At 44.3% G+C, this 27,130-nt stretch overlaps 2 protein-coding genes across 2 annotated transcripts; one reads left to right on the top strand and one right to left on the bottom strand.

Moving 5' to 3' along the window:
* The first annotated feature begins 324 nt into the window (after window positions 1-324).
* On the top strand, window positions 325-12,126 carry LOC311129510 (uncharacterized protein). Its single transcript, XM_084161808.1, has 20 exons — window positions 325-482; window positions 2,126-2,272; window positions 2,568-2,683; window positions 2,842-2,947; window positions 3,287-3,403; window positions 3,513-3,574; window positions 4,229-4,381; window positions 4,726-4,911; window positions 5,118-5,217; window positions 5,758-5,899; window positions 6,333-6,516; window positions 8,755-8,854; window positions 8,986-9,104; window positions 9,450-9,487; window positions 9,590-9,756; window positions 9,914-10,053; window positions 10,416-10,510; window positions 11,118-11,196; window positions 11,359-11,467; window positions 11,572-12,126. Exons 1-20 carry the CDS (start codon window positions 413-415, stop codon window positions 11,643-11,645), a joined length of 2,304 nt encoding a protein of 767 aa, XP_084017934.1. The 5' UTR covers window positions 325-412; the 3' UTR covers window positions 11,646-12,126.
* Window positions 12,127-14,590: 2,464 nt separating this feature from the next.
* On the bottom strand, window positions 14,591-25,817 carry LOC311130092 (kelch domain-containing protein 10-like). Its single transcript, XM_084162762.1, has 9 exons — window positions 25,594-25,817; window positions 22,044-22,265; window positions 20,599-20,753; window positions 17,365-17,513; window positions 17,037-17,121; window positions 16,518-16,584; window positions 16,376-16,423; window positions 15,967-16,106; window positions 14,591-15,026 (listed from the first exon to the last, which is right to left on the bottom strand). Exons 1-9 carry the CDS (start codon window positions 25,676-25,678, stop codon window positions 14,817-14,819), a joined length of 1,161 nt encoding a protein of 386 aa, XP_084018888.1. The 5' UTR covers window positions 25,679-25,817; the 3' UTR covers window positions 14,591-14,816.
* Between the last annotated feature and the right edge of the window lie 1,313 nt (window positions 25,818-27,130).

Raw genomic sequence — 27,130 nt, 5'->3', positions numbered from 1 at the left:
TTAGTCTGTCTCACTCAGATATCATATTAAAAACTGCAAAAAACTGCCCCCACCCCCATCAAAGTTGCCCATCCCTGAAATAGGTCTACACAGCATGACAGAATAAACATATTTTTCAAGAGAAAATATTTGATCATAAACAGCGTAAGCTATGAATTGGATTTTCAAACAAAGTTGTTTTATATTTAGAATGTGGCCACAGCACATGACACAGAGTCACTACACATCCCAGAATGCAGTCGATGGAGAGGGAAAAGATATGAGGATGATCTACAATTCCCACGGGTTTTTCGAATAGATCCATGTATGTCAGCAATGGTTAGGAAGCGCACAGAGACACTATGAGGAAGGGGATTGAGTTGATCAAACCGGCGTGGTATTAGCTCTATGGAAAGTATTATTATCAACAATAATGTCCCACATTAAAGCTCCTATCGCTGATACGGAGAGGCGTAGGCGGAGGTCCACGGCTGAAAGTTCAGGTAATAACAAATCGTAAACTTTCCTTCTATCAATCCCCGCGGGTTGTTTACCACGCAGCATTCGTGCGTTTGCAACATTGTAACAAATGTAGTATCGTACATAGACACAGCCCTTTAGATACACTTCGACATTTGTTTTGTAATTTTCCTAGAAGGTTCAACGACAGTTTGAAAAGCCTATATTTGTGCCTTGTCAGTTAGTGTTCAGTAGTTACCTTTGATAATAATCACCTGTGTTGTGTATGGGTAGGCTGCTTTCCTTAGATTCCCACATAATTGAATTTGTGCGGAGGAGCCCCTAAATAATTTTAAACACTTAATGTAGAATTAACTGTAAGTCGCTCTGGATAAGAGCGTCTGCTAAATGACTAAAATGTAAATGTAAATGTAGGATAACCAGGCCTCACAAACCTGTTTACTATTAGGTATGAAAAACGCACATTTCCTGTGATGTCCATCTGAAAACTGCTTGTTAATTTACTCAGACCCAATATTTATTTCAGTTCACAGATATTGGAACCAGATTCTGAAAATAGTTTATGGACTCTTATTACCAGAGACATTGTAAATTATACTGGACTATAACTTAAGCCAGGGTTTCCCAAACTCTGTCCTGGGGCCTACCTGGGTGCATGTTATTTTTTTTGGGGGGGGGGGCAGGACCGAGTTTGGGAGACCCTGAAAGCTACAGTAGTGGTAAAATTACGACAACATGAGGAGGAAAGCTCCATTTTAAGACAACATGTCAACATGAGGAGGAACGCTTTCGCTAAATTTTGATTTAATTGAAAAGATGATCAATCTGCTTTCCCTCAGATTATGAGAACTGTGAGTCCATTGATTGACTGGCCCCTCTCATAATTGAAGTTGCATGAAGACGATGTCACATGTCGGTAAAGAATCCCTTCCCTTTGTTCGGTTAGGAGTCTTGAGACTTCTTGGGACAGTGATGCTCATCTTAAATCCTGTGGAGATGTGTAAACCTAGGGAATGTCAGGTCAGGAGAGTGCATGCTTGATTTACAAGTAATTGTTGCTCTCGTGATTTTCCATGTGTGACCATTTCAAATTCTCTGAATTGAACTTAGAAAATACTGCTTGTCCTTTTTAAAAGACATGAAGTTGTAAGATTATCTTGCTCACCTCTCAAAGTGGTAAACCTCATTGGCTGACAACACAGAGGCATTAAAGAGGCAACATTTCCGTGCATCATCATAGTGTTTGGTAGGTCCACTGACTTTTGATATCCATAGAATGTCATCGGTCACACCAATCTAAGATTTGGGTGTCACTGCATGTGACTGTCCGGAGCATTCCGTTAGTCACACACTGACTCGACGGGTTTAGCGCATTGGTCCACACAGGTTTCACATGACCTGACCAACTGGGACCCAGAGTTGTTCCTGATGAGGAGAAACTCCTGGCCCTAGTTATGCCATATGGATTCGGTTTGTCTAGCAATGTTGAGTTTAGTTCTCTGGGGGATACCTACCCAGAGAACGAATGCACTTTATGCAAGTTTACCTGCATCTTCTTTTTGTTACCCTACACAAGTTGTATGTTGATGGATAAATGAAGAAACACTTCAATAGTATAATAATGGAGACATTGAAGGGTAAGTTATCAGTGTTTGTTTCTCCTCAGATACCCAATGGGACCATGACCCCCGGGTCTACCGCCGTACATCCCAGTGTGACAGACTGTGTGTGGACATTGGCAGCCATGTGGCCGAGGCCACCTCCCCAGACGTCTCCCACCAATACACCCCCAAATTGCTCTCTGCAAACAAAGGTGAGGCTACAGCCTGTCCTGGCAGCACATACTGTCACAACCAACACTGACTGTTTGCAAAAGTACCCATGATGCTCTGTACAACCGATAGCATTGGTGTAATTCAGTTTTCTGGGTTGGCTAAGCTCTACACTCTTAGGAGAAACAAGATTCATGAAAATCATTTTTAAATGTCCGTTTGTTTGTGATACTTCATGGAAGACCTCTCATCCATATTTTAGTTTATTATTTGTTTCCTGATCTTGTCCGTACCATTTCATCAATTTGTTTGGCACCTTGGTGTCTATTCCCTCAGGAAGCACCACTCCTTTTCACTATGGGGAAGAGGTCTGGCAGGATGGCTCGAGCTTGAAGACCACCATCCGAGCGGAAAATGAAGTAGAGGCAAACAAACTGGCCAACAACTACAGGGTGGGTGGAGTGTTGGACACAACCGAGAGAAGAAAAAAAAAGCCTGTTTTGTCTTCCATGTAAAACAGTTGTAATTTGAATGATTTACAAAAGATCCCTTCCACTTGGAATTGATGACGTGTGTGATGGTATCTGGTTGTGTGTGTGCACATGTTCAGTTTGGCTTCAGAAAGTGGAAGAGTCACGTGACTGAGAGGCCCATCGAGGACAGGTCGGACATTGTGAGGGAGCTCTACTCAGAGCTGAACTTTGTCAGACCCCAAGGTTAGTGTCTGTCCTCCTGCTCCTAATTCACTTCCCCCCTGCAGAACCACTAATATGATGGTCATTAGAAAAAGGTCAGGGTCGTGTTCAGTAGCCACCAAATGGAAGAAAGTATCTCCCCGTTTCGGGGGCAGCTATCTGAATGTCCAATAAGAGACGTTGGTTTTTGTGCCCTAATGAACATGACCATGGCTTGATGTGAATCATTTTGGAAATGTTTGGAGAAAAAATACTCAAGATTGTAGCGTTCTATAGCTATAGAGTGGACACTATGTTGTTGAATAGAAGACACTATTTATGTCATTCATCTTTTTTTTACATCTCCCCTTTTGATTTCAGGTTCTTTGATCACTTGTGGAAACATAGCGTACTTGATTTTATTTGGATGGTGGATCTCTTTAGCCTACCTCTTGGCCTGTCCTTTAATGTTTCTGACCATCATTGGAGTTCCTTATGGTATGAATCCTTTCATTTAATTTTAAATAAAATCTGGATTACTTTACATCGGGATGACGTGAGTCCGAATTTCGACTCTAACATTTGAAGGTTTTGAATCTTCTTTCAGGGAAGCTGTGTTGGAAGTTATCATGCTACTTTCTGTGGCCATTTGGGAAGTCCATACTAAAGGTAAGAGTTATGGCAGTGATTGATTATGCTATTGTCTTTGCTCAATCTCCATTGATTATTGCCTATTCAGGGTGACGTTTAGATGGTGGAACCAGCCTGATTTGCTGTGTTCATCATTCTCCTTGCTCCTCATACACCATTACAACAACTAGGTCCAAAAACTCAACAATAAATAACTAAAGACTTGAACACCCAGGTATATTCATGGTCTTGTTATAAGTGTGTGCAATTGTCACCTCCAATACTCACACTCTCTGGGCCCCATTTTAACGGTGCTGTAGTCGAACTGATGCTCCTGATACTATTGCTTAGTGCTGGATTGTATTAATAAGGTTTAGTAATGCATTATTAAGGCTTTTATTTATGTTAGGTCTACGCAGACAATACAGATGTTGTTTTTACTTCCATCTGTCTCCCTTGGTCTTTCACAAATTCTCTCCTTCACTCCCTCCCTCCCTCCCTCCCGCTCTCTCCTTCACTCCCTCCCTCCCGCTCTCTCCTTCACGCCCTCCATCCTGCTCTCTCCTTCACTCCCTCCATCCCGCTCTCTCCTTCACTCCCTCCATCCTGCTCTCTCCTTCACTCCTTCCCTCTATCCCGCTCTCTCCTTCACTCCCTCATCCCGCTCTCTCCTTCTTTCACCTGGATGTTTAGCCCATCAGCCTGGTCAGGCGATGCTGTGTGAAGTTCCCTCACTGCGAGGCCATCCCAGAGGAAGCTGACTCAAAGGAGGTGAAGGAGTCCACGCCCCTGCTCATGCCCCCTTCTGTCCCCATCGAGGTCCCCCCACAACGGACGCGTTACTGGGTGAGGCTTGTCCCCTTGCCTATCGCCTGACCAGTGTGACTGACCCCTGTGTGGGCTAATATTTTCTCAAGTAATATTTATGTCTAAAGTTATGTCCTTATAAGCATATGTTTTCCTTATGTGGATTGCGATGGCATGTGTTTGGTTTGGTTTGATGACTGGTTAGTCTGAACAATCTCTAAACTCAATTTGAGAGCCCGATTGGCTGCTCTGTTTTCAAGATTTTGCCAAGACCTTTTCATAACCAGTACTTGTCACGTCTCTTTCCCCGCTGTGTTTGCATGTGCGTCTGTGCCTGCTTGCTTGCCTGCCTGGTCTCCTATGCTGTGCCCTGCTGGGTGCAGTGTCGTGTCAGTACCTACGTGTGGCTGTTGCTAGGCTACCCTCTCCTGGGGCTGATCCACGGCCTGGCCTGCTTCCTCTCCTGGATCCTGGTCTTCACCATCCCCGTGGCCAAGATGAATGCCCGCACCCTGGCCGTCATACTCCTCATGCCTCCCGAGGACGTCCACATCTGCCGGCTGAAAAAGGTGGAAGCGCTCATCAAGGTCTTCCCTTTCCATGTAGTGTTGACATTATCACAGCCTCGGAACTAGTTACCACTTTAATCCAATCCATTAACTTGGCCCTGTGGATTTCAAATCATGCCAGAAGGTTATTAGAGGAATCCTTTTCCTAGATTTGAAAATGTGTAATTTGACGATTGCTTTGCTATGTGTTTCTGTCTCTTTTGCAGCCCCAAGGGTGTGAGAGCCAAGTGCTTCTCTGTTGCTACCACGCCTTCAACTGGTATTACTACAAATACACCATGGACGGAATCAATGTCTTTGCTGTCAGTATCCTTTAACAGACCATTATGGTTGTGATTGCTCTATCACCTGACTGGTGGTGGCGTTCCAGGTCGTTTTTTTTTTGCAGTCACACGGCTCAGATGATCAGATCTGGAGAAGGGTTTCATGTCCTAGGAACCACATTAATTTGCTACAGAGATATTCTGAGCTGGGCAGCCTGACTACAAAAAAGATGACCTGGAACGCCAACAAGGAGCTAACGGAATGTCCTGCCAGTTGCACGTTTTACCCTGTCCAGCAGGAGTCAGCATTTCTGCTCAGTGGCTCTTTTACAGTGCTTCACCAGTTTGTAGGTTCTGTAGGAGAATCACACGAAGTCAAACTGCTTGAGAAAAGCAAACAATCAGTAGGTTTGAAGGGATCAGTTTAAGCAAGGCGTGGTGCACAATTGTTAATTTTATTCACACAATGAGTAGCTATTTATAGATCCGTGCTTCTGCAATGTAGTTGATATCCAACACAGCGTTGTAGACTTTCCACACCAATTGAACCACTGGTGATCCTTAAAGCAGTGTGCCTACCCAGACCTGCTGCCCCTGGTCATCACGACCCTGGTGGTCGGCTATGTGGACACAGAGAACCAGTTTGTCAGCTCGGAGGCCAAGTTCACCACTGCCGTCAGCTCCATCATCCCACTGTCCTATTACATTGGCATGGGCATCGCCAGGTAATCCCCCAGGCTGCTCTGCCAACATGGAAACAATATCAGAACCACAATAAGAGGCTAGCTTGGAGACAAATTATTCTCATTGTTTTGAACAGATGTTAAGTCCACATATGGCGGTTAAGCCACACGTAGAGTTTAAATGATTTACATTTTTGTCCTGTTGTGTTATGGTAGTTAACCAAAAGTGACAGTGGTTGATGAGTCTGAATGTTTGTGGGGATATAATGATGTGCTTGTGCTCCGACAAGGCCCTCTGAATAGAATCACTCCGGAGGCTGGTTTATAGTTATGTCGAACTGAATTCGGTGGTGGTAAACTTCAGTATTAGTAGTTAAAATGGTGCATCTCGCTGCAGTATCTCAGCTCAGAGTAACATGCTGTCTGTCTCTCTGCAGTATCTCAGCTCAGAGTAACACGCTGTCTGTCTCTGCAGTATTTCAGCTCAGAGTAACTTTGCGGTGGGAGCGGTGGTAAACGCTACGTTTGGCTCCATCACAGAGATGACCTTCTACATCACTGCCCTGCTGAGGGGTCACCAGGCCGGCTCCAAGTGCTATGAGGAGATCGTCAAGGCCGCTCTCACTGGAACCCTGCTGGGCTGTATTCTCTTTATCCCAGTGAGTGGCAACTAGACACACGCACACACACACACACACACACAGGCATCTCACTGACATACACAGAAACATTACTCTCCAAGACTGACACACAAACACCAGTGTTAATTTCCTCAACAAAAATTGTGACTAAAATATTAGTCAAACACCAACTTTTCAGTGGCAGTTGACAAGACTATAACTGACTAAATAGACCCAGAAAACTAGAACTAAAGGAAAATGTTCTGTTCTGCAGTGGTAAGGAAGTGCCACACCCGGCATATACAGCCTAGCCTACATCAGCTGGTGAGCTGCGGCATATACAGCCTAGCCTACATCAGCTGGTGAGCTGCGGCATATACAGCCTAGCCTACATCAGCTGGTGAGCTGCGGGGGAGCAAGCGATGTGTGTGGCCAGACAGGCTTCGCTCCGGCTCTGCCTCCGATTATACACATCGCTAAGGAGACTCCCTTGCTTCCCCGTAGCTAACCAGTCACCACCAGCCTTCTAGTTAGATACCCTTTGCCTGGTTAAGAAACACAAGATGCTTCACAAAATAAATAGAAATAGCAGCTTTAAGTTGAATAGTAGAACAACAGTCTAGCTATGTTTTTCCTCTCTCCCTTGAGTATAGAAACGTTTTTGAATTTGAAGACTCACTCAACCCTTGCACTTCCCCCACTGCATTTCACAGCCCGGTTCTGTAGCCAACATATTAGCCACTTCTCCCTCTTTTCCTGAGAGAAAACGTCTTCAGGCTAGCCCTTACCTTTGAAAAGATATGACCCATACCGACACTCCGTTCTTTTCTTTCTATTGTGCATTGGCAAGACACATTTTTACATTTATAAAGCATATCGCGGGCTGTTCTAAAACTAGGCTACTTACAGACCGGACTGTTAACCATTTGTTTAGGCTACACCTTGTTCAGTCATGTTACTTCATTAGCTAGCTAAAGCCAAGCATCTGGGGCGCGTTCAGCAGGATGCAACGTTCAGATAGAAATATGCTATGTAGAACAAACATGCCTCTCTGACATGTTGAATAAGGAATAACGTCGGCTCTATTCATGGTATTTTTATCTGCAATGTTTTTCAACTGAACGTGGCCATGGTAACATTACCAGTAGCCTATATGCAAACATTTGGTGGCACAAAAAGGAAAATGGATAGCAAGCAATTTATTGACTAAATCCCTCTTGTCACTACACTATATCTGACTGGGTAAATAACTTTATTTTGACTTAATGTGGACCCAGCACTTGGACCAGGACTCGAGCACGGGGAGTCGTATTTCAACCATAGGTGATTCTGACTTTCACTCGGCCTCGAACACAGGGGACTTGGGACTCGATTGGGACTGGAGGTTTAGTGACTTGACTACATCACTGGGTGAAACAGTCATTAGCTCCTGTACTACTTCTGGACATCAATGTGGCTGCAGCGTCTGGAACGTTGAGAACATTGGCAATGACACGACCGAGGGATGGAGGTGGAACCCATACTACTTTGCCAATACTTTGTGGCATCTGGTGATTTTGCTTCTGTGCCTCTCTCTCTCTCTCTGTGCCCCTCTCTCTCTCTCTGTGCCCCTCTCTCTCTCTCTGTGCCCCTCTCTCTCGCTCTGTGCCCCTCTCTCTCGCTCTGTGCCCCTCTCTCTCGCTCTGTGCCCCTCTCTCTCGCTCTGTGCCCCTCTCTCTCGCTCTGTGCCCCTCTCTCTCGCTCTGTGCCTCTCTCTCGCTCTGTGCCTCTCTCTTGCTCTGTGCCACTCTCTCGCTCTGTGCCTCTCTCTCTCTCTCTGTGCCTCTCTCTCGCTCTGTGCCTCTCTCTCTCTCTGTGCCTCTCTCTCTCTCTGTGCCTCTCTCTCGCTCTGTGCCACTCTCTCGCTCTGTGCCTCTCTCTCGCTCTGTGCCACTCTCTCGCTCTGTGTCTCTGTCTGTCTGTTTTGTATGTAATGTGAAATATCTATGTAGGCTGAATTAGGAATTTACATGGCCAGATAATTGTTATATATGTTTGTCATATTTCTGCTGTTGGGAAGAGAATAGGATGTTATGCAGAACAATCTGTTGGTTATGCATCTTTGTGCACATAGAAGTCAGTGATTTCAAATGACAATGTGACTAAGATGTAATTATATTTTAGTCAAAATGACTAGACTAAATCTAAAAGAAGAGTGCCAAAATTAACACTGACACACCCAATGGGCATATATGATTACCAAACTATGTTGACAGTCATTGTCTCCTGTCTACTCAGGGTATCAGCATGATCATCGGGGGCTTTAAACACAGGGAGCAGAGGTTCAACAGCCGCTCTGCAGGGGTCAGCTCAGCTCTGCTCTTCATATCAGTAGGAGGTAAGAGAGTGCACACACACACATAAATATAAACACAGATGCACACACACATACGTAAGCACACACGCACATCTGAACACACACACACACACTCATCTACAAACACGTTCACACACTGTCCTGTCCTGCAGGCGTATTTGCCCCAACCCTGTTCTCCAAGGCCTACGGTAGCCTGGTGTGTGCAGGCTGTACCAGCTCTCCAGCCAACATTAGTGGGCCCTTTACCTGTAACGACTGCCACTATGACATGGTTGGTACCTACATCTCCTACTCGCCTGCTGCATCATCATCTAAAGCATTACATTGACTGTGCTGCTGGGAGCAAATAATACTTAAACTGCACTTGATTGAGCTTACCTGGACCAATGGAACCAAAGACCTAGTGGCCAAAAGGCTTAACCCTAACCCATCCATCTGACACTCCAGACAGGCTTCATTCAAGTATTTCATTGAAAACAAGTATGATTTGAACCCACGTCTGTAGTGTAGTGACTCATGTGGAAGTGTGTTATGATGAGGTCATGAGGGGTGGTTGTGGGTAACCCCAAATGCTTCAGCATGTATTAAACTAAAGCCATACTCTCTTTCTCAACAGAGTGGAAGTAACGAGCCCTTGTATCTCAGACACATTGAGTAAGTACCAATAAAATACCCATTCTGTCCCATGGTTTGTTGGTGTTACCAGCCAGTAGGCCTGCTACAGTGTAGTTACTTGCTGTATGGCTTGTTTTCCAGGCCTCTGGTGTACACCATCTCTGTGTTGCTACCTGCCGCCTACCTGATTGGCCTCATCTTCACACTGAAGACCCACTCCCACATCTACGACATCCAAGTCAGTGACGGGCATGACCACCACCAGGGTCAGCGCCCACCGGGGGGTGCCAACACGGCCGGTGCCAGCGGTGAGCCCCCCCCCCCCCCCCCCCCCCCCCGCAAGCTTATCCCATAAGTTGTAAACTTTTGTGGTGTTGTAGTCATATTGTAGAGAGGAGCTGGAATGTGTGACATACTTCATCATGTTGGTTTCTATTGTGTGTGTGTGTGTGTGTGTGTGTGTAGGCGGTCACGGCACGGTCGTCCACTGGTCCAGGTTGAGGGCTCTGTCTGTACTGATCATGGCCACACTGCTAATGGCCGCCTGTGCCGACCTCACCACGGAGCACATCAAACCCATCCTCGACCACTCCGCCATCTCCCAGGTACGCCCACACCTGAGCCATGTTCATTAGGCCTCAGCATAGCAAAATGTTGTGCAATGGAAAATAAACATTTGCGTTTCTTATTGGATAGGTTCAGGTAGTACCTCCCCGTTTCACTCCATTTTAAACTGCGTCCTTCCCTTTCATTCCCATAACCAGGGGAATATAATGTGATTAGTGTAATTGGGTAGAAAATCACTCTGGAAAGCTCATTATTGAAGGACACTGTAATTTTATAACAACTGAATTTTACACTCATGATGCGACCTGCTGCGACCTGTCAAACAACTTTAAAATGTGTTCTGTCCTGACTGTGTAAAAGGATAGTGCAATGTCTCACTGTCTGTCATTCGGTTCTGCAGTATTTTATCGGCGTGACAGTGTTGGCGATGGTGCCGGAAATTCCCGAGATCTTCAACGGAATACAGTTTGCCCTGCAGAATAACATCAGTCTCAGGTAAGCCACTATCACGCTCTTGATACTGCGTTTTCACTCTACTGATGGATCTTGTCTCGTAATGCAAAACCTAGTCTCTCTAGACAGACCGGTTGCCTCCCACAATGTAGCAATGTTCAAGCATACACTGTACGTAAACCAACGTCAGTTTGGCAGAGAGGAAAGGGCGGAGTTGAGCGCCGGGGAAAATGTCCAGAACCCTGCCGTAGACATGTCTGGTAGGTAGCTAGCTAGATGGAGCTCGCAGAGGATATTTTCAATTAGTGTATTTCTCAAGTGAGTAGTTTGCATGAGCCATGACGTAAGCATTACAAGCTTACAACAACCACTGACTGGCTGTGGCTACAATTAGCCTAGCTATCTGTGTCCGCATTGTGTGTCCACCTCTGTCATGGTTCTTGTGTGTCTGCCTCTGTCATGTTTCCCAGGGGATTGTTTTAAGCCCCACATACCAAAACTCTTAATTTGTTGGGAGAGTTGTCTGAAGAGCACCCTTATCGAATTGGCCAAGAAAATCTGACATGATTCCCAGAACAAGTGCTGTTGCCCCCTGGGTCTGGGATTTCCGAGACTGTGTAACCTGACATTGATTTGTTTGTCTGTACAGCTTGGAGGTGGGAAACTGTATAGCAGTGCAAGTCTGCATGATTCAGATTCCTTTACTCATCTTGTTCAACACTTTCTATGTAAGTCGTTTTAAGTCGATCTACATTGTGATTAATTGCATCAGATGTAATAATTTTCAGTATCTCACTTGTTCTTGTACATAAAGCCTCAGGTTTTGAGAGTAGACTGTAGCGGTCAGAGGTGAAAAGATCCCTCCAAACGTGACTCCATCTCTTTTCCAGGATGTGGGGTTCGTGCTCCTGTTCAGTGACTTGCATCTTTGGGCCAGCATCTTTAGTGTGATTGTGGTCAACTATATTTTCATGGATGGCAAGTCGGACTACTTTCAGGGTAAGTTGTTGTGCTTGGTTCACATTGCTATGGCGCTTGGTTGTAGTAAAGATCCAGATATCACGGATTAGACTGAATTCCAAACCCCTCTGTTTCCTCTGCAGGCACTGCTTTGGTGGTGGTTTACCTCATTCTACTGGCATTGTACTTTTTCGCCCCATCACCCCCCGCCTGTTGAGCTTTTCCGCAAAGAAGAAACTTCAACTCCCAGAGTCCTTTGAGTCACTATTTCCAGTAGCTGCTTTGTTTGTGTTCAAACTATTATTTCATTGCCATGTCGATTTATATTGTCTCTTTGTCTGTCTTTCAGTAGTATTCATAAGTGCTCGCAGTGGAAAAGGTTTGGAATGCTTTGCAGTCCATGTTGTCCCTCCATTTCAATCTGTTTTCTTCCATTTGTGGCTAATGAACATGACCCAGTTCTGGGCATCAAGGGCCCTTTACCTTTGGAATTATTTGCATTATGATTTCTAAATGAACTTACCTTTTATTTTATTTAAACATTGCACATCCTGAGGTGTATGTAAACAATGTAGAAGACTGAAGATATTTTGTAACAAAGAAAATGTATTGTCCCAATGTTTTTTTTCCAGTAGGATTTTGGCAGATTAAAATGCAGATGTTGTTAAAGCAGGGTTTGTAGAGTATGCTAATATCAATGTATAAAGTGGTCACATTTGTGCTTCGCATTAATTGGGGTTTGGGTATTAAGCTCGGTTCATATGGACCAAGAAACCTACACAAGGTGTAACGCTAGGCTCTGTATGGAAAAAGGACAAATTGTCATGGTCATATTCTGGACATTTCTGTTCAGTACCTTCCCATTCTTGTGATTTGCTTTGTTGCAAGGTGTTGCATTGGATATGCTGCAGCCAGGGCTAGTTCAACACAATACAAGGTGTTGCACCTGAGCAGGCAGGTAAACATGAAATCATTCCACACAGCCCTCTTTGGAAAAGAATGATCTGTCATAAGCAACGGCATGCCAATTTCAATGTGCTTGTTGCACATACAGAGGATGTTATGGTGGTTAAATCAAGGTAACTAAATCTGGACTGTTAGGCAAACCAAGATACTTGGTAACGTGTGCACTACAAGGGCAAGGTTGACTGATCTAATCTAAAGGGTTCATTCCATGCCAGTTACATAACACTATGTTGAAGCAAGCAAACCATAGCATGATCCCAGATCTGTTTGTTCTGTCTTGCTTCAACTCGTGACAATCGGCGTTTGCAAGACCGCACAAACAGATCTGGGACCAGGCTAAGCAAACAAAGGTGATACAAAGCTATTTACAGTACATTTTTATTGACTCGTCAACAATCGAAACAAAAAATTCACAAATACAATTATCAATTCAGTGGTCGCCTTAACCATTTGCTGCACAGCAAGGATTAAAGTCCAGGGGAGACAACTTGTTTTCCAACATAAAAGGTGACTGTCATGACATCATGCATACTGGGAGCCTATGTTGTCGTCACGCAGAGGAGAAGAAGAGGGGGAATAGAATGAGGACAGGCACAGATTAAGGCATTTCCTTGATGTGGCGCAGGGAATCATGGGTAGTCATTGACATTTTAAACTATCCCCATGGCAACGATCAATAAATACTATTTTGTCCCACAAGGCAGATTTTAATGGCATTGAATTCAAGGTGCAATAATATTTGGCGTTAAAACACGTCCCCATCTCAGCATATAATCTGAACTGTGTTGATTATTTTACCCTGGCACTCTGCATACATTTATTTTTATTTAACAGCAGAATACTTACTACTTTTTGGATTCGGCCCACAAGTACAACAACATACAAACTGTAATTCATTCATAAATACAGCAGCATAATTCAATATTACTCTGCTCACATTATTGCTGCTTTCTTTAACTATTTGTCCAGTGATCGCTTGACAATGGAGCAGTTGAATGTGTTTGGAAAGGGCAGAGTTAAAAGATTGACCAATGCACTGTCTACCCAAGTGGTGCATATGTTCTCTTCGGTGTGAGGGGAATGATAGAAAAGGAAGAACAATCAGAAACAGAGAGTCATTTCTAAACAGTCAGTATGTTTGGATCAAACTAAACCATTACTCATCACATTTCCTTCTTTCTAGCTTGTGGTACTTCAATATCATTTAAACTTTGGGAAAGGCACTGAATAAATCAGATCAATGTTAGTATTCTACTTAAAATGGACCCCCCAAAAAAAAAAATTCAGCAAAATGTTGGAACAGAAATTAAATATTTTTTAAAAATAAAAACATTTTAAAGTAATTTAAGTAGCACCATATTCACAGTGATCAGATGATGTAGTTTACAAATGGACTACCGCAAGTATACTGAAGAACTAAAGTGACTGATACGGTTCAGAATGAATGGAGACCAGGTGTTTTGACTCTTATGCTTATGTGTTCTACTATGGTGGAGATAAGAAGGGTAGTGCACTATATAGGGAATTGGGTGCCATTTGGGACACACACAGATAACTATATCAGAGATAACTGTCAGAGATACCTGTATAGCATAGATAACTGTCAGAGATACCTGTATATCAGAGATAACTGTATGTATATCTGATAACTATCAGAGTGTTAAATGGGTATTATAAGGAGTGTGCTGTGAGATGAGGTGAAAGGGAAGTGCTCTACTAGAGACCCAACTACAGTAGCATCCGTCTGCTCTTCACACAAATAATCAACAATTAAAATCAGACATTATCCCTTCATAATAAGCCTTGAATAGGGAAAAGTGCTGACAACAACCTGCGTCTGTCTGTCATACCAGTCTGGCATGAGGGTGGTACCAATACTACCTACCCCTTGTAACACAAAACATGCCAACTGTCACCTGACTCCAAGTCTGTCTAACTTTCCTAATTGCACGTAGAGAGAAATCCAGAATAAATAATAATCATGCACCCTTTCCTTTGAAATGACATTCTTATTAAAGTCATGAAGGCCAATATAAAATGAGAAAGTAGTGAGGGGGTTGTCGTGAATCTGTAAATGATTTCTGGGTCTGCAGGCAGGCAGATTGAGAGGCTGGAGGCGTGTGTGTGTGCTGGGGCGGCGACCTTGCTTAACACAAAGGCAAGATGGGGGAATGGGGGCGGGGCATGGGACGGGGCGGGGGCATGAAACATTCCACTTGGATTCCCTTTAAAATCATCAGAAGTCCAAACGCAATGAAAAAAAGAATCCCATTGTTTTTGGTTTTAAGGCGGGGCTACGTAGGCAGAGGGACCATCAACTCCTTAAAGGCGACCCCCTTCAAAATAAATCCTGTGCTCTCCGTCCGACATCTCCTCCCATCCATCCGTCCATCTATCTATCATTCCATCCATCCTCCCTCCTTTATTTCAAGCGCTCGATGAGTTCCTGTGTGAGGCCCAGGTGGAAGAGCTGCATGGTGGGCAACTGAGCCAGCTGGGGGTGGGCCTTGAGCAGCCGCTCCCAGCACAGCTCCAGCAGGCTGGGCACCACCAGCCAGATCTTAAACAGGGAACCAGTCCGCTTGTTCTCGTGGATGTTCACCACGCCGCCGTGGACGTACATGCAGCCAGCCTGACCGGAGAGAAGAATTAGAAAGCTTTATCGCCATGCAACAAATGGTCACACAGAGAGAGTGAGTGAAATATGAGCGGGATATTGAATTGTTGTTATTGATTTAGGATGATCCTGTGTCCTTGTTTTGGCAGTGTAAGAATATACTGACTTATCGTTCCAATGAAGCTAACTGGATTGGACACAGAAATGGGCTTAGGCCAGAGAGATTGAAGGGACTTACAAATGAGTTATGAAATGAGGTACTAGAGAGAGGGAAGGAGACACAGCACCTTATTAGAGGAAAATCATCATGATGATGTGGCAAGTGACACTTTGATTCTTGAAAGTCTAATATCTTGACTGCTGACATGCAAAACATTTTGGGACCGTATCAACAGTGGACTAATAAATTAAAAAAATACCAAAAGATTGTTTTTCAGTGGCGTTTCCCTTTAAGTCTACTATGCTAGATCTTGAAACCAGTGAAATGCAAATAAACTGTGAATGGGACACTATAAACAGCTGGGGTTTCCTCTAGCACAGTGCCCTACTGACCGGGGTCACAGCAGCACAGTGCCCTACTGACCGGGGTCACAGCAGCACAGTGCCCTACTGACCGGGGTCACAGCAGCACAGTGCCCTACTGACCGGGGTCACAGCAGCACAGTGCCCTACTGACCGGGGTCACAGCAGCACAGTGCCCTACTGACCGGGGTCACAGCAGCACAGTGCCCTACTGACCGGGGTCACAGCAGCACAGTGCCCTACTGACCGGGGTCACAGCAGCACAGTGCCCTACTGACCGGGGTCACAGCAGCACAGTGCCCTACTGACCGGGGTCACAGCAGCACAGTGCCCTACTGACCGGGGTCACAGCAGCACAGTGCCCTACTGACCGGGGTCACAGCAGCACAGTGCCCTACTGACCGGGGTCACAGCAGCACAGTGCCCTACTGACCGGGGTCACGGCAGCACAGTGGAAATAGGCTGGCTCAGGCATCACTGCTGGGAGCTTGGTCCACTGGAACGTCTGCAGGTTGATCTTCCACAGATCAGCCACTATGACTTCCCCGTTGTAACCTCCACATAGAAACACATCTGAGAGAAAACATTATGGGTTAGACCGAGACCAGTTAGAATGTATTGATGGGACGACTGAAATCACCTCTTTATTGAAAGAAACTGTTGAATGTGAGGCGGAGACAGACAGAAGCAGACATATGAAAGTAAGCAATGGCTTTGATCAAACCACCACCGCTAGGGGGATATGTGGTCAGGGCAGCAATACCACTACACCTCCTGGACAAATGATGATTTTTGATTCTACTGCTATTGAATAAACATGTTAAAAAATAGATTTATCTCACCGTTCCGTATCTGCACACAGCTGTGACATCTCCTGGGAGCAGGGTACCCTGTCAAAACCCAAAGCAATTGGATGAGTAGAAATATGGGAAATAATACCCATAGACAGCACATTAGTTTTCAATTAAAACATCAAACACAAACCTATTTTATCGTGAGGCTTGGTTGAGATCTCTTCCCAGGAATTTGTCTCCAGGTTGTACGCATGTATCTGGTAAAAAAATTAAATAATAATAAATGAGTTCACCACAAACAAAAAATAACCCAGAACCCACCCACAGAACCCACCCACAGAACCCACCCACAGAACCCACCCACACTCAGTGACAGAAGCTGCTGCTTCCTCCATCCATATGGCTTTACTGTACTAAAGATAGCCTGAAAACCATCAAGTGACCAAATTCCCCAGATTAGCTGTCTGTTTGCCTAGTCAGACTCACTACCATCACAGGTTTACGATCAGTCTTCCGATCGTCCTTGAAGTTATCACAGATCTGAATTGGATGGATTGGTGAAAGTGACATGGTGGTAACCTATCCAATTACTTATAAATCTGTGCTCACCTCAATGAAACAAGGAAGGAAGGAAGGACACATTTCCACAGTATTGGAACAGGGCCACTAACTACCACAGGTTTATGTTGATGACAGGTTGGTGTGCTACCTTGTCCAGCGGGTAGGAGGTCCAGGAGGTTCCTCCTCCCAGGATGTATATCCTCTGACGGTCATGTGCTATTTCATGCCTGTACCTGTGACACAAACAGACATGACTCATCACTTATGAGGCCCTCTGCTCCTCTAGGAGCTGAAAGGAAAAGGTCAGGTCATCACTCATGCTACCCAGTGACATTCCTGGGGTGTATTCACTAGACACAAAACAGAAGAAATTGGACCGAAACATGGAGGGACTACCTGAACTGGTCCATAGATCTTCCCTAATGTGGAATGACAATGACATGATCCGGTGGGTCCGATTAAGGCGTGACGCTCACCGTTCCTCAGGCAGGTCGTCTGGTGGGTTGTTGGGTTTGAGGTGGATCCACTCTCTGGTGGTCAGGTCCAGTCTGTGCAGATCTGTGCTGTATATGTAGCCCGTCGTTCCCCCAAACACATATAGGAAGCTGTTAATGATGGCCATCGCCTTGGGGACAGAGAAACAAAACCAAATCAAACTACAAATGGAAATCAACAACAATAAATATATTTATTTACAAGGATTCCCTATCTCCTATTTTTGCTACATAATATGTTCCCTGGGAACCTTTAATGCCTCTACCTATCCTTGTGGACATTTGGCTACCATGAATTCTAGCTACGTCAATCAGATTTTTATTCAAATTTTACAAATGCATTTGTCACAAAGCGCTTTTTAACCTAATTTTCATACCTCCAGCTCAATACCAGTGTCTACATGCAAAAACGGCGTAGAAAAAAAGATGAAGTTCAATCCTATGACATCATCAAAAGGTAAAACATTTTAAAAACAGTGATTTTCAAACACTATGAGATTTGCGGTGACGTGGGGAGCAAGAAACGGCTACTTAAAACCTACATAAACATGATTGATTGGATTGGTTCCTACATGTGACTGGCTCCGTCTCCTAGCTTAACTTAAAGAACATATTCTGGGCGTTCTGCCAGATGGTCCTAAGGAGGGTGTCATGACAGCCCCCCCTCATATCTTTACCAAGCACAGGCAGGAACCAAGGATTGTTTAACGACACCAAAGGCAAGATGTACATTTTCAAGGCTCTTTCTTCACACAATAACATTTCCTTCACAACCCCTTTACTTTTTCCACATTTTGTTTCGTTACAGCCTTATTCTAAAATGGATTAAATAAAACAATTGAAAAAAAACAGAAATTCCTTATTTACATAAGTATTCAGACCCTTTGCTATGAGACTCGTAATTGAGCTCAGGTGCATCATGTTTCCATTGATCATCCTTGAGATGTTTATACAACTTGATTGGAGTCCACCTGTGGTAAATTCAATTGATTGGACATGATTTGGAAAGGCACACATCTGTCTATATAAGGTCCCGCAGTTGACAGTGTATGTCAGAGCAAAAACCAAGCCATGAGGTCGAAGGAATTGTCCGTAGAGCTCTGAGACAGGATTGTGTCGAGGCACAGATCTGGGGAAGGGTACCAAAACATTTCTGCAGCATTGAAGGTCCCCAAGAACACAGTGGCCTCCATCATTCTTAAATGGAAGAAGTTTGGAAGCACCAAGACTCTTCCTAGAGCTGGCCCGCCAGGCCAAACTGAGCAATCGGGGGAGAAGGGCCTTGGTCAGGGAGATGACCAAGAACCCGATGGTCACACTGACAGAGCTCTAGAGTTCCTCTGTGGAGATGGGAGAACCTTCGAGAAGGACAACCCTCTCTGCAGCCCTCCACCAAGTAGGCCTTCATGGTAGAGTGGCCAGACAGAAGCCACTCATCAGTAAAAGGCACCTAAAGACTCTCAGACCATTATTAACAAGATTCTCTGGTCTGATGAAAACAAGATTGAACTCTTTGGCCTGAATGCCAAATGTCACGTCTGGAGGAAACCTGGCACCATCCCTATGGTGAAGCATGGTGGTGGCAGGGACTGGGAGACTAGTCAGGATTGAGGGAAAGATGAACGGAGCAAAGTACATAGAGATCCTTGATGAAAACCTGCTCCAGAACGCTCAGGACTCAGACTGGGGTGAAGGTTCACCTTCCAATAGGACAACAACCCTAAGCACACAGCCAAGACAACGCAGGAGTGGCTTCGGGACAAGTCTCTGAATGTCCTTGAGTGGCCCAGCCAGAGCCCGGACTTGAACCCGATCTAACATCTCTGGAGAGACCTGAAAATAGCTGTGCAGCGACGCTCCCCATCCAACCTGACAGAGCTTGAGAGGATCTGCAGAGAAGAATGGGATAAACTCCCCAAATACATTTACATTTTAGTCATTTAGCAGATGCTCTTATCCGGAGCGACTTACAGTTAGTGCATACATTCTTTTTTTCTTTTTTCATACTGGCCCCCAGTGGGAATCGAACCCACGCAGGGAGTAGGGCAGCAGGTAGCTTAGTGGGTAAGAGCGTTGTGCCAGTAACCGAAAGGTCGCTGGTTCTAATCCCCGAGCCGACTAGGTGAAAAATCTGTCGATGTGCCCTTGAGCAAGGCACTTAACCCTAATTGCTCCTGTAAGTCGCTCTGGATAAGAGCGTCTGCTAAATGACCAAAAATAAAATAAATAAATAAATAAAATGTAGCTCTACCAATTGAGCTACATCCCTGCCGGCCCTTCCCTCCCCTATCCTGGACGACGGTGGGCCAATTGTGTGCCGCCACCTTGGTCTCCCAGTCGCGGCCGGCTACGACAGAGCCTGGATTCGAACCAGGATCTCTAGTGGACCACTGCACTACTCGGGAGGTACAGGTGTGCCAAGCTTGTAGCTTCATACCCAAGAAGACTCAAGGCTATAATCGCTACCAAAGGTGCTTCAACAAAGTATTGAGTAAAGGGTCTGAATACTTATGCACATTTGATATTTCTAAAAACCAATTTTTTCTTTGTCATTATGGGGTATTGTGTGTAGATTGACGAGGGGGAAAAAACATTGAATAATTTAGAATAAGGCTGTAACATAACAATAATAATAATAATAATAATAATATGCCATTTAGCAGACAATAATAATAATAATAATAATATGCCATTGACGAGGGGGAAAAAACATTGAATAATTTAGAATAAGGCTGTAACATAACAATAATAATAATAATTTGGATAAAAGCGACTTACAGTCATGCGTGCATACATTTTTGTGTATGGGTGGTCCCGGGGATCGAACCCACTACCTTGGCGTTACAAGCGCCGTGCTCTACCAGCTGAGCTACAGAGGACCACCTATGGTTACGAATCTACTCATGGGTTGAGTAGCCCAGTAAGGTCCATGGATCACTTCTCTACAGTACTTGTAGTGTAATGTATGGTGGGGGAGCCCCAGGTAAGAAAATGTGGAAAAAGTCAAGGGGTCTGAATACTTTCCGAAGGCACTGTATGTAGCCACTGGTATGGTACTGGAGATGATGAAAAGTGGCGGAGTGCCCTTTAACAGGATACGGCGTGTAGGCCTAAACCCCAGAAGAGTCCAGAGCAAGCCAAGGAGGCAGTGGCAGACAGAACCAGTAGAGAAGATGACCAGATATGAGCCAGTGATGCGGGATTTGATTGGTCTACCTGTCCGTAGATTCGGTTGGGCTTCTTCCCTCGGCAGTTGAGCAGCGACCACCGCTTGTACTTGACATTGCAGACGTGCACGTCATTCCCGTTGTTTTCCCCAAAGGGAATGCCGGTGCCACCGAACACCAGCAGATTGTTCCCATGTAAAACAGCTGAGGGACACATGGGACACAATCCTGAGGGTTTAAGCTGGGTCGTGTTCATTAGGGCACACAGTAGCAAAACATTTTGCAACGGAAAACAAAAACAAGTGTTTCTTATTGGACACATTTTTGGACTTATTTTACAAGCATTTCGCTACACCCGCAATAACATCTGCTAAATATGTGTATGCGGCCAATAAAATTTGATTTGAAGTACAGCTAGTACCTCCCATTGTCATGCCTACCAGACACTATGCCCAGCTGTCTGAAAGCAGGTGGGACTGTCCATGTGGAGGCTTTTCACCAAATCACTAAACCTGATAATCCATTCTCTTCTGAGGTCATAATATCAGGGGATGACGAGGTAAAACCGAGAAATCATCCACAGCCCAATTATTTATCAAAACAGTCCATTTGATGTTTGTGTAGAAATGCGCTTTCGTGATTTAATACATCAATGAGTTAGAGAAATCATATTTTACTAACTAAAACGCGTCACTAGTGACTGGGTTCTAAATCAGTTTGACACCCACCAGCATCTCATTGGCAGCGCTCTTTCATTCAAGCGTTCTTTCATACAATCACACATTTCCCCTCTTGATAAGAAGTGACCATACTGCATTAATTAAGACAAGTTGTTATTGTTGGATTACATAAATTGGAAATTAAAAAGTAACCAACTAAAGCAACATGAGTTTTCCATTCATAAATGTCCAGGGTAAATTCCTACAATAGATTGCCCTGGTATTTTAGTTGTACTGAATGACTGTCAAATAGTTCAATCTGCACTTAGTATGCTCAATGAGCTTAATTTATACCCAAGATAATACCCATTTACATTTTTGTAATTTAGAAGACGCTCTTATCCAGAGCGACTTACAGAAGAGAGTATATACATATTTCGTACTGGTCCCCTGTGGGAATCAAACCCACAACCCTGGAGTTGCAAGCATCATGTTCTACAAACTGAGCCACACGGGACTCCTGAAGATAATACCCTTCGGTACCTGAAGATAATACCCTTCGGTACCCCTGAAGTTAATACCCTTCGGTACCTGAAGATAATACCCTTCGGTACCTGAAGATAATACCCTTCGGTACCTGAAGTTAATACCCTTCGGTACCTGAAGATAATACCCTTCGGTACCTGAAGTTAATACCCTTCGGTACCTGAAGTTAATACCCTTCGGTACCTGAAGATAATACATCAAGGGACACCCATAGGCTAATAGATCATTTTCACTGTAGTGTCCCTTTAAATTCCATACCTGAAAAAAACAATCCTACTGGCTCCCTTACCTGACATGGAGGCCAGTTCGGTGGGCATGTAGCCCTCTGTGCGGATCTGCTGCCAGGTGCCCGTGGCAAAGTGGTACCTCCACAGCTCCCTGAACAGTGGGTAGTCTTCGTTCTCCTGGCCACCCGACTCATCGTAGTCCGGGTTGTACCCCCCGAACACGTACAGGTTGGTGTTGTCTGCCACGCAGCGATGCCCGCTCCGAGCTGGGGGCATATGGAGACCTGTGGGGTGGTACAGAGTGGCAGAGGTATTAGGAGGAGGATGAGAGTAAGGGACAAGCTGGCAAGAGATGGTAAGCTACAACTACAGGAACCCCACACAGCCTAGTTGGCCATCCTTCATCAGTCCTGTGGGTTCACATCATGCTGCCATGATAATAAAAGTTGATTAAAAAAAAAAAACAGTCCTAACTAAATGATGTAAACAGGACAGTTTGACTAGTTGATAGAGTTGCAAGATTCCAGTAACCTTACCAAAAAATATTAGTTGGAAGACTACCGGAATCAGAATGGAATAAGCAGGAAATCTGGAGTTCTCAAACCAGGATTTATGGAATTTTGCAACCGTACTAGTTGAGGACTACCCTATGCTGTCTGAGCAAGGTCCTTCCAAGTTGCCATCTGGGATTCTGGAGGTTTCCACTGAAAACAAACGACTCAGACTTAGGAACACAACTTTCAAAAGGTCACACCGATGGGGCGCTCTTTTCCACAGTGACTGTCCACCAAGAGAGATCACAAGAGCCCTCCCACCTCCACCTTTCAGCTACATTACTTTCCTCTCCACAGTCCATCTGCAGAGCTGTGAAAACCCAGAGCTCACCGCCAATAGCCTGATTCCTAGGCTGGGCATTTGGTCCACAACCCGCAACATTGCAGCTGATACCAGTGTGTTCCCGAAAATCTAATTCTAGCCCTACAGAAAAAATCTAATTTGGTTGCATCAATTAAGTAGCCAGCCACATAAGGGTTAAGTCTAGTAGTCAGTTATTTGACTGGCGCTTAGGGAACACACTGATACTGACAGTCAGAGAGAATCAACAAGATGGGTGGGTGCTGGAAGGTGACAAAAACACACTAACATAAGTGTGTCATTGGGCGAGTTTGTTTTGCATGGCCCGGTAACCTGGGTGGGTGGAGATTTCACTTAATGACCAATTGAATGGTCTAACATGGAAGGACCAATGGAATGGTCCGCCCATCCAGGGCACTCGGCCATGCAAAACTAACTCACCCAATGACACACATACACACACACCCAACCTAGAAGCCCCACTCATTTTTTTAGGGCCTGTCACCACAATCAGAGCCGTCAGTCGGTCAGCAACACACACACGCCAACCACTTGTTTCTTAAACAGAGCAAGGGGTGATTACCATGATGATAATCTTGTGATTAGATGCAGATCCTAGGTTAGGCTAACAGAACCCAAGGACATTGTTTACAAGGTAGTCATTTTTCAGAGACAGTGGGGTTGCAGTGAAAACTACAAAGCACAAGCCATCCAAAACATTTATCCTATGTCCAACAGCATAGCGAGATTCCGTGCAAAGCAGAATAACCAATTTCTGCAGCATACTGTGTACAAGAGAAACAAAACGTTCATTCCATGTTGATAATAGGCCATTGGGCCACCACAAGCCGCCAGAACAGCCTCAATGCACCTGGGCATAGATTCTACAAGTGTCTGGAACTCTATTGGAGGGATGCGACACCATTCTTCCACAAGAAATTCCATAATTTGGTGTTTTGTTGATGGTGGTGGAAAATGCCATCTCAAGCACTGCTCCAGAAAGTGTTCAATTGGGTTGAGATCTGACAGACACACACACACACACACACACACACACACACACACACACTTTAAACCCCCTATGCTCCTTTGAGACCCCTCTTTCAAAGTTACAGAGATCTCTTCTTCTAGCAATGCATGTTAGCCAAAATAATGGGCATTTTTATACCTGACCCTAAGCATGATGGGATGTTAATTCCTTAATTAACTCAGGAACCACACCTGTGTGGAATCACCTGCCTTCAATATACTCTATATCCCTCATTTACTCAAGTGTTTCGTTTATTTTGGCAGTTAACTGTCCATTCACACCATACCATATGTGAACCACTGATACTCTCAGCGCCAGGCTTGAGACCAAGATAAAGCTTTACCACGCCAAAACGACACTCAACTAACAAGCTAAAAGACGAGATAAGACATGGGTTGAGCACAGGTCATTCTTCATCTTCACTCTCAATGTAGGGCAGCGCTAACCATACCCACTCTACTAGAAACCAAAAATGCTATACTTGGGGTGAAGTATAGGACCTAGACTACCTTTGGTTAAGGGAAAGGGGATACCTAGTCAGTCGCACAACTGAATGCATTCAACCCATACGTCTTCCACATGTAACCCAACCCATCTATTCTAGGTTTGAGAAAATTCCACCCTTCAATGCCACTTTCACATAGCATGAACCAAGTGGTGATGTCCTTGTATATTGCAATATAAAATGGACCAGGCCTGTGTTTTGTCCACCAGTAGACAGTGCCAAGCTCAAGAGGCCGGCTCGCACCCAAGTTCTGCTACCAAATCCCACTGTCACTGTCCATTGGCCCAGTTCCTGTCACACTGTTGTTATCCCAGGCCATAAACATCCCCATGCATGCTGTTCTCCCAGGCCCTAAACATCCCAATTCATTCTGTTCTCCTTAAACTTTTTGAGCTGGTCTGACAGCCTGGCTTTATATTGCCCAGGCACTCATGTCCTCTCTGTTGCTAGGTGGCTTTTTTCAGTGTCACCCAATGTCCACTCAGAGAAAATCATACATAAGCTTATCTGGAGATAAGATCTATAAGTGTCTCTGTACAGTACAGTAGCACATTCCACCAGCCGCTGAAAACCAGCCTAGGATTACTTCTGTCCAGTGATCATGTAGGGCCATGGGTTACAGAGAAGATTGTATGTACAAAGGCATGCATGTAGCCTATCCTCTTTCTACAGTATGCATTATCTTTAGCACATGCCCTTCGCTCGCTCACTCGCTCACACACACTCTACATAATTTGATAAGAAGCAAGGCATTGCCTAGATATTCCACAGCAGCTAAATAGTAGGCCACGCACAACTAGACCTATAGAGAGCAATAGTAATGGCATATTTTTGTAGGCACTAACTCCGCCATGGCTCATTGGCCAAAGCCTATGGGGATTTTTTGTTGTTAAGGTCTGTGGTAAACACAGGCTTAGGAGATCTTATACGTTTTGTTCTATGAGATAATCTTCATCAGCTAACTCACCTAGCTAGGTAGCTAGTTAGTGGTTCAGACAGAGGCTAACTAGTTAGCCGCTATTTTTACATTTGGTTAAGCATCTTGCCTTTCAATGTCATTACCACAAAATCCCCGTTTATCTCTGCAATCAAGATTACCAAACTATGTCAATCATATTCATTGAATTTGTTTCATTACAGTAACGTTACCAGCGGACAGGTCTCTAATAATATGGCTACGCTAGCTAGCTGGATATGCTACAGTATGTTGTTTTTGACTGACCTGCTACTCTGAGTGGAGGCCTCACTGTCAGTTGCTCGAATTTATTCAGTTGTTCCGAACTGCGATCGCCTTCTGCGGCCGACATCGTTTCCCAGATCCAAGACGATCAACAAAATGTCACTCAAAATTGAGACAAAATGCTTTAAGGTGCTGATAATACATTACAAATCATAAAACATTACATTATTCCCAAGGAAAGCCACAAATGCACACCGGGTCATGTATCCCTGACCAATCAGAGAGCCTGTTATTAATGTGCATCACGCAGGAAAGTTATTGAGTTTCCACTAGTTACCACAGCCATCGTAAATATTCATGAAAACAAACATTTGCTTTTTGGTCTTAATTTAAGGCTAAGGTTAGACATAAGGTTAGCAGTGTGGTTAAGGTTAGAGTTAGGTTTAAAATCACATTTTGAGAAGATTCATTTAAGTAATAGGCGGGGTTTATGACTTTGTGGCTGTGATAACTAGTGACGACCTAATTATTGGCGGGGCAAGGTGCATACTATGTTGAAAATAAAATGTTATTTTCAACCTACGGTGCATAATTGAGCGCTTTGCATAGTTCATAGCTCGTCTAATTGTCCATAAAATACTTTGGATTTGATGCAAAAAGTTTGGCATATGTTGCATAATGATGGATTTAGCATGAATTACCAATTACTAATACTGTGTCACTGTGACTTGGCTAATAGAAAAAGGCTTAAAGTCAAATGAAAATGTATTTATTCATACCTAGGCCACATGAAATTGTTGAGGTTGAAAATCTTTTCACCAGGAACAAAAACACTTTATTCACACTATCACTTCATGAAGCAAAAGCACATCATTGCCATAGTCATAAAATCCTATAAGAAGTGTTGGACATTCCCTCTTGGATTTCCGGACAACATCGAGCAGAAAATGACCAACAGGGAAATACATTTTATTTATTGAAGGAAGCATTTACGTTATAAACATTGGCCTGTTGATAATTTCAATTCCACAATATGAAAATATATGAAGACAAAAAGCATCTGTCAGTGCACTTTCTCAAGGTAACTGACCTGATTGGATGATAATGACTTCCTTATCCTCCCTGTCCTGGATGGCTGTGCTTATTGCCAGGGTTACATCCACAACAGACTGCAAACAGAGAAGACAAGACTCACATCGTACATATAACTCGCCAGCCAGCACTCTGGTGTTATGTCTCCTTTTCTCTGCCTCCTTTCTCTCTGTCATGATGTCAGCTGAGAGTGTGTCTTCGGACAGTGAGGTGGAAGATGGACCCTGATAAGGCCACTGTTCTAGATAACCTGCTTATGGCCATCATAGGGTATCAGACAAACTTAGAATTGAACTCCAGCTCTTGACAAAATATTTTGTATTTCTGCACACAACTGAACTGCTTCCAATTGGCTCATTCATCCCCCTTCCTCTCCTCTGTAACTATTCCCCAGGTTGTTGCTGTAAATGAGAATGTGTTCTCAGTCAACTTACCTGGTAAAATAAGGGTTTAAAACAATTGTGATCTCACATCCTTTAGTGCAAGG

This window comes from Coregonus lavaretus (assembly GCF_964263955.1).
Source record: "Coregonus lavaretus genome assembly, chromosome: 5".
Taxonomy (NCBI): Eukaryota; Metazoa; Chordata; class Actinopteri; order Salmoniformes; family Salmonidae; genus Coregonus; species Coregonus lavaretus.
The sequence above is the reverse complement of the archived record's forward strand: the minus strand, read 5'-3'. Positions and strand labels throughout refer to the sequence as shown.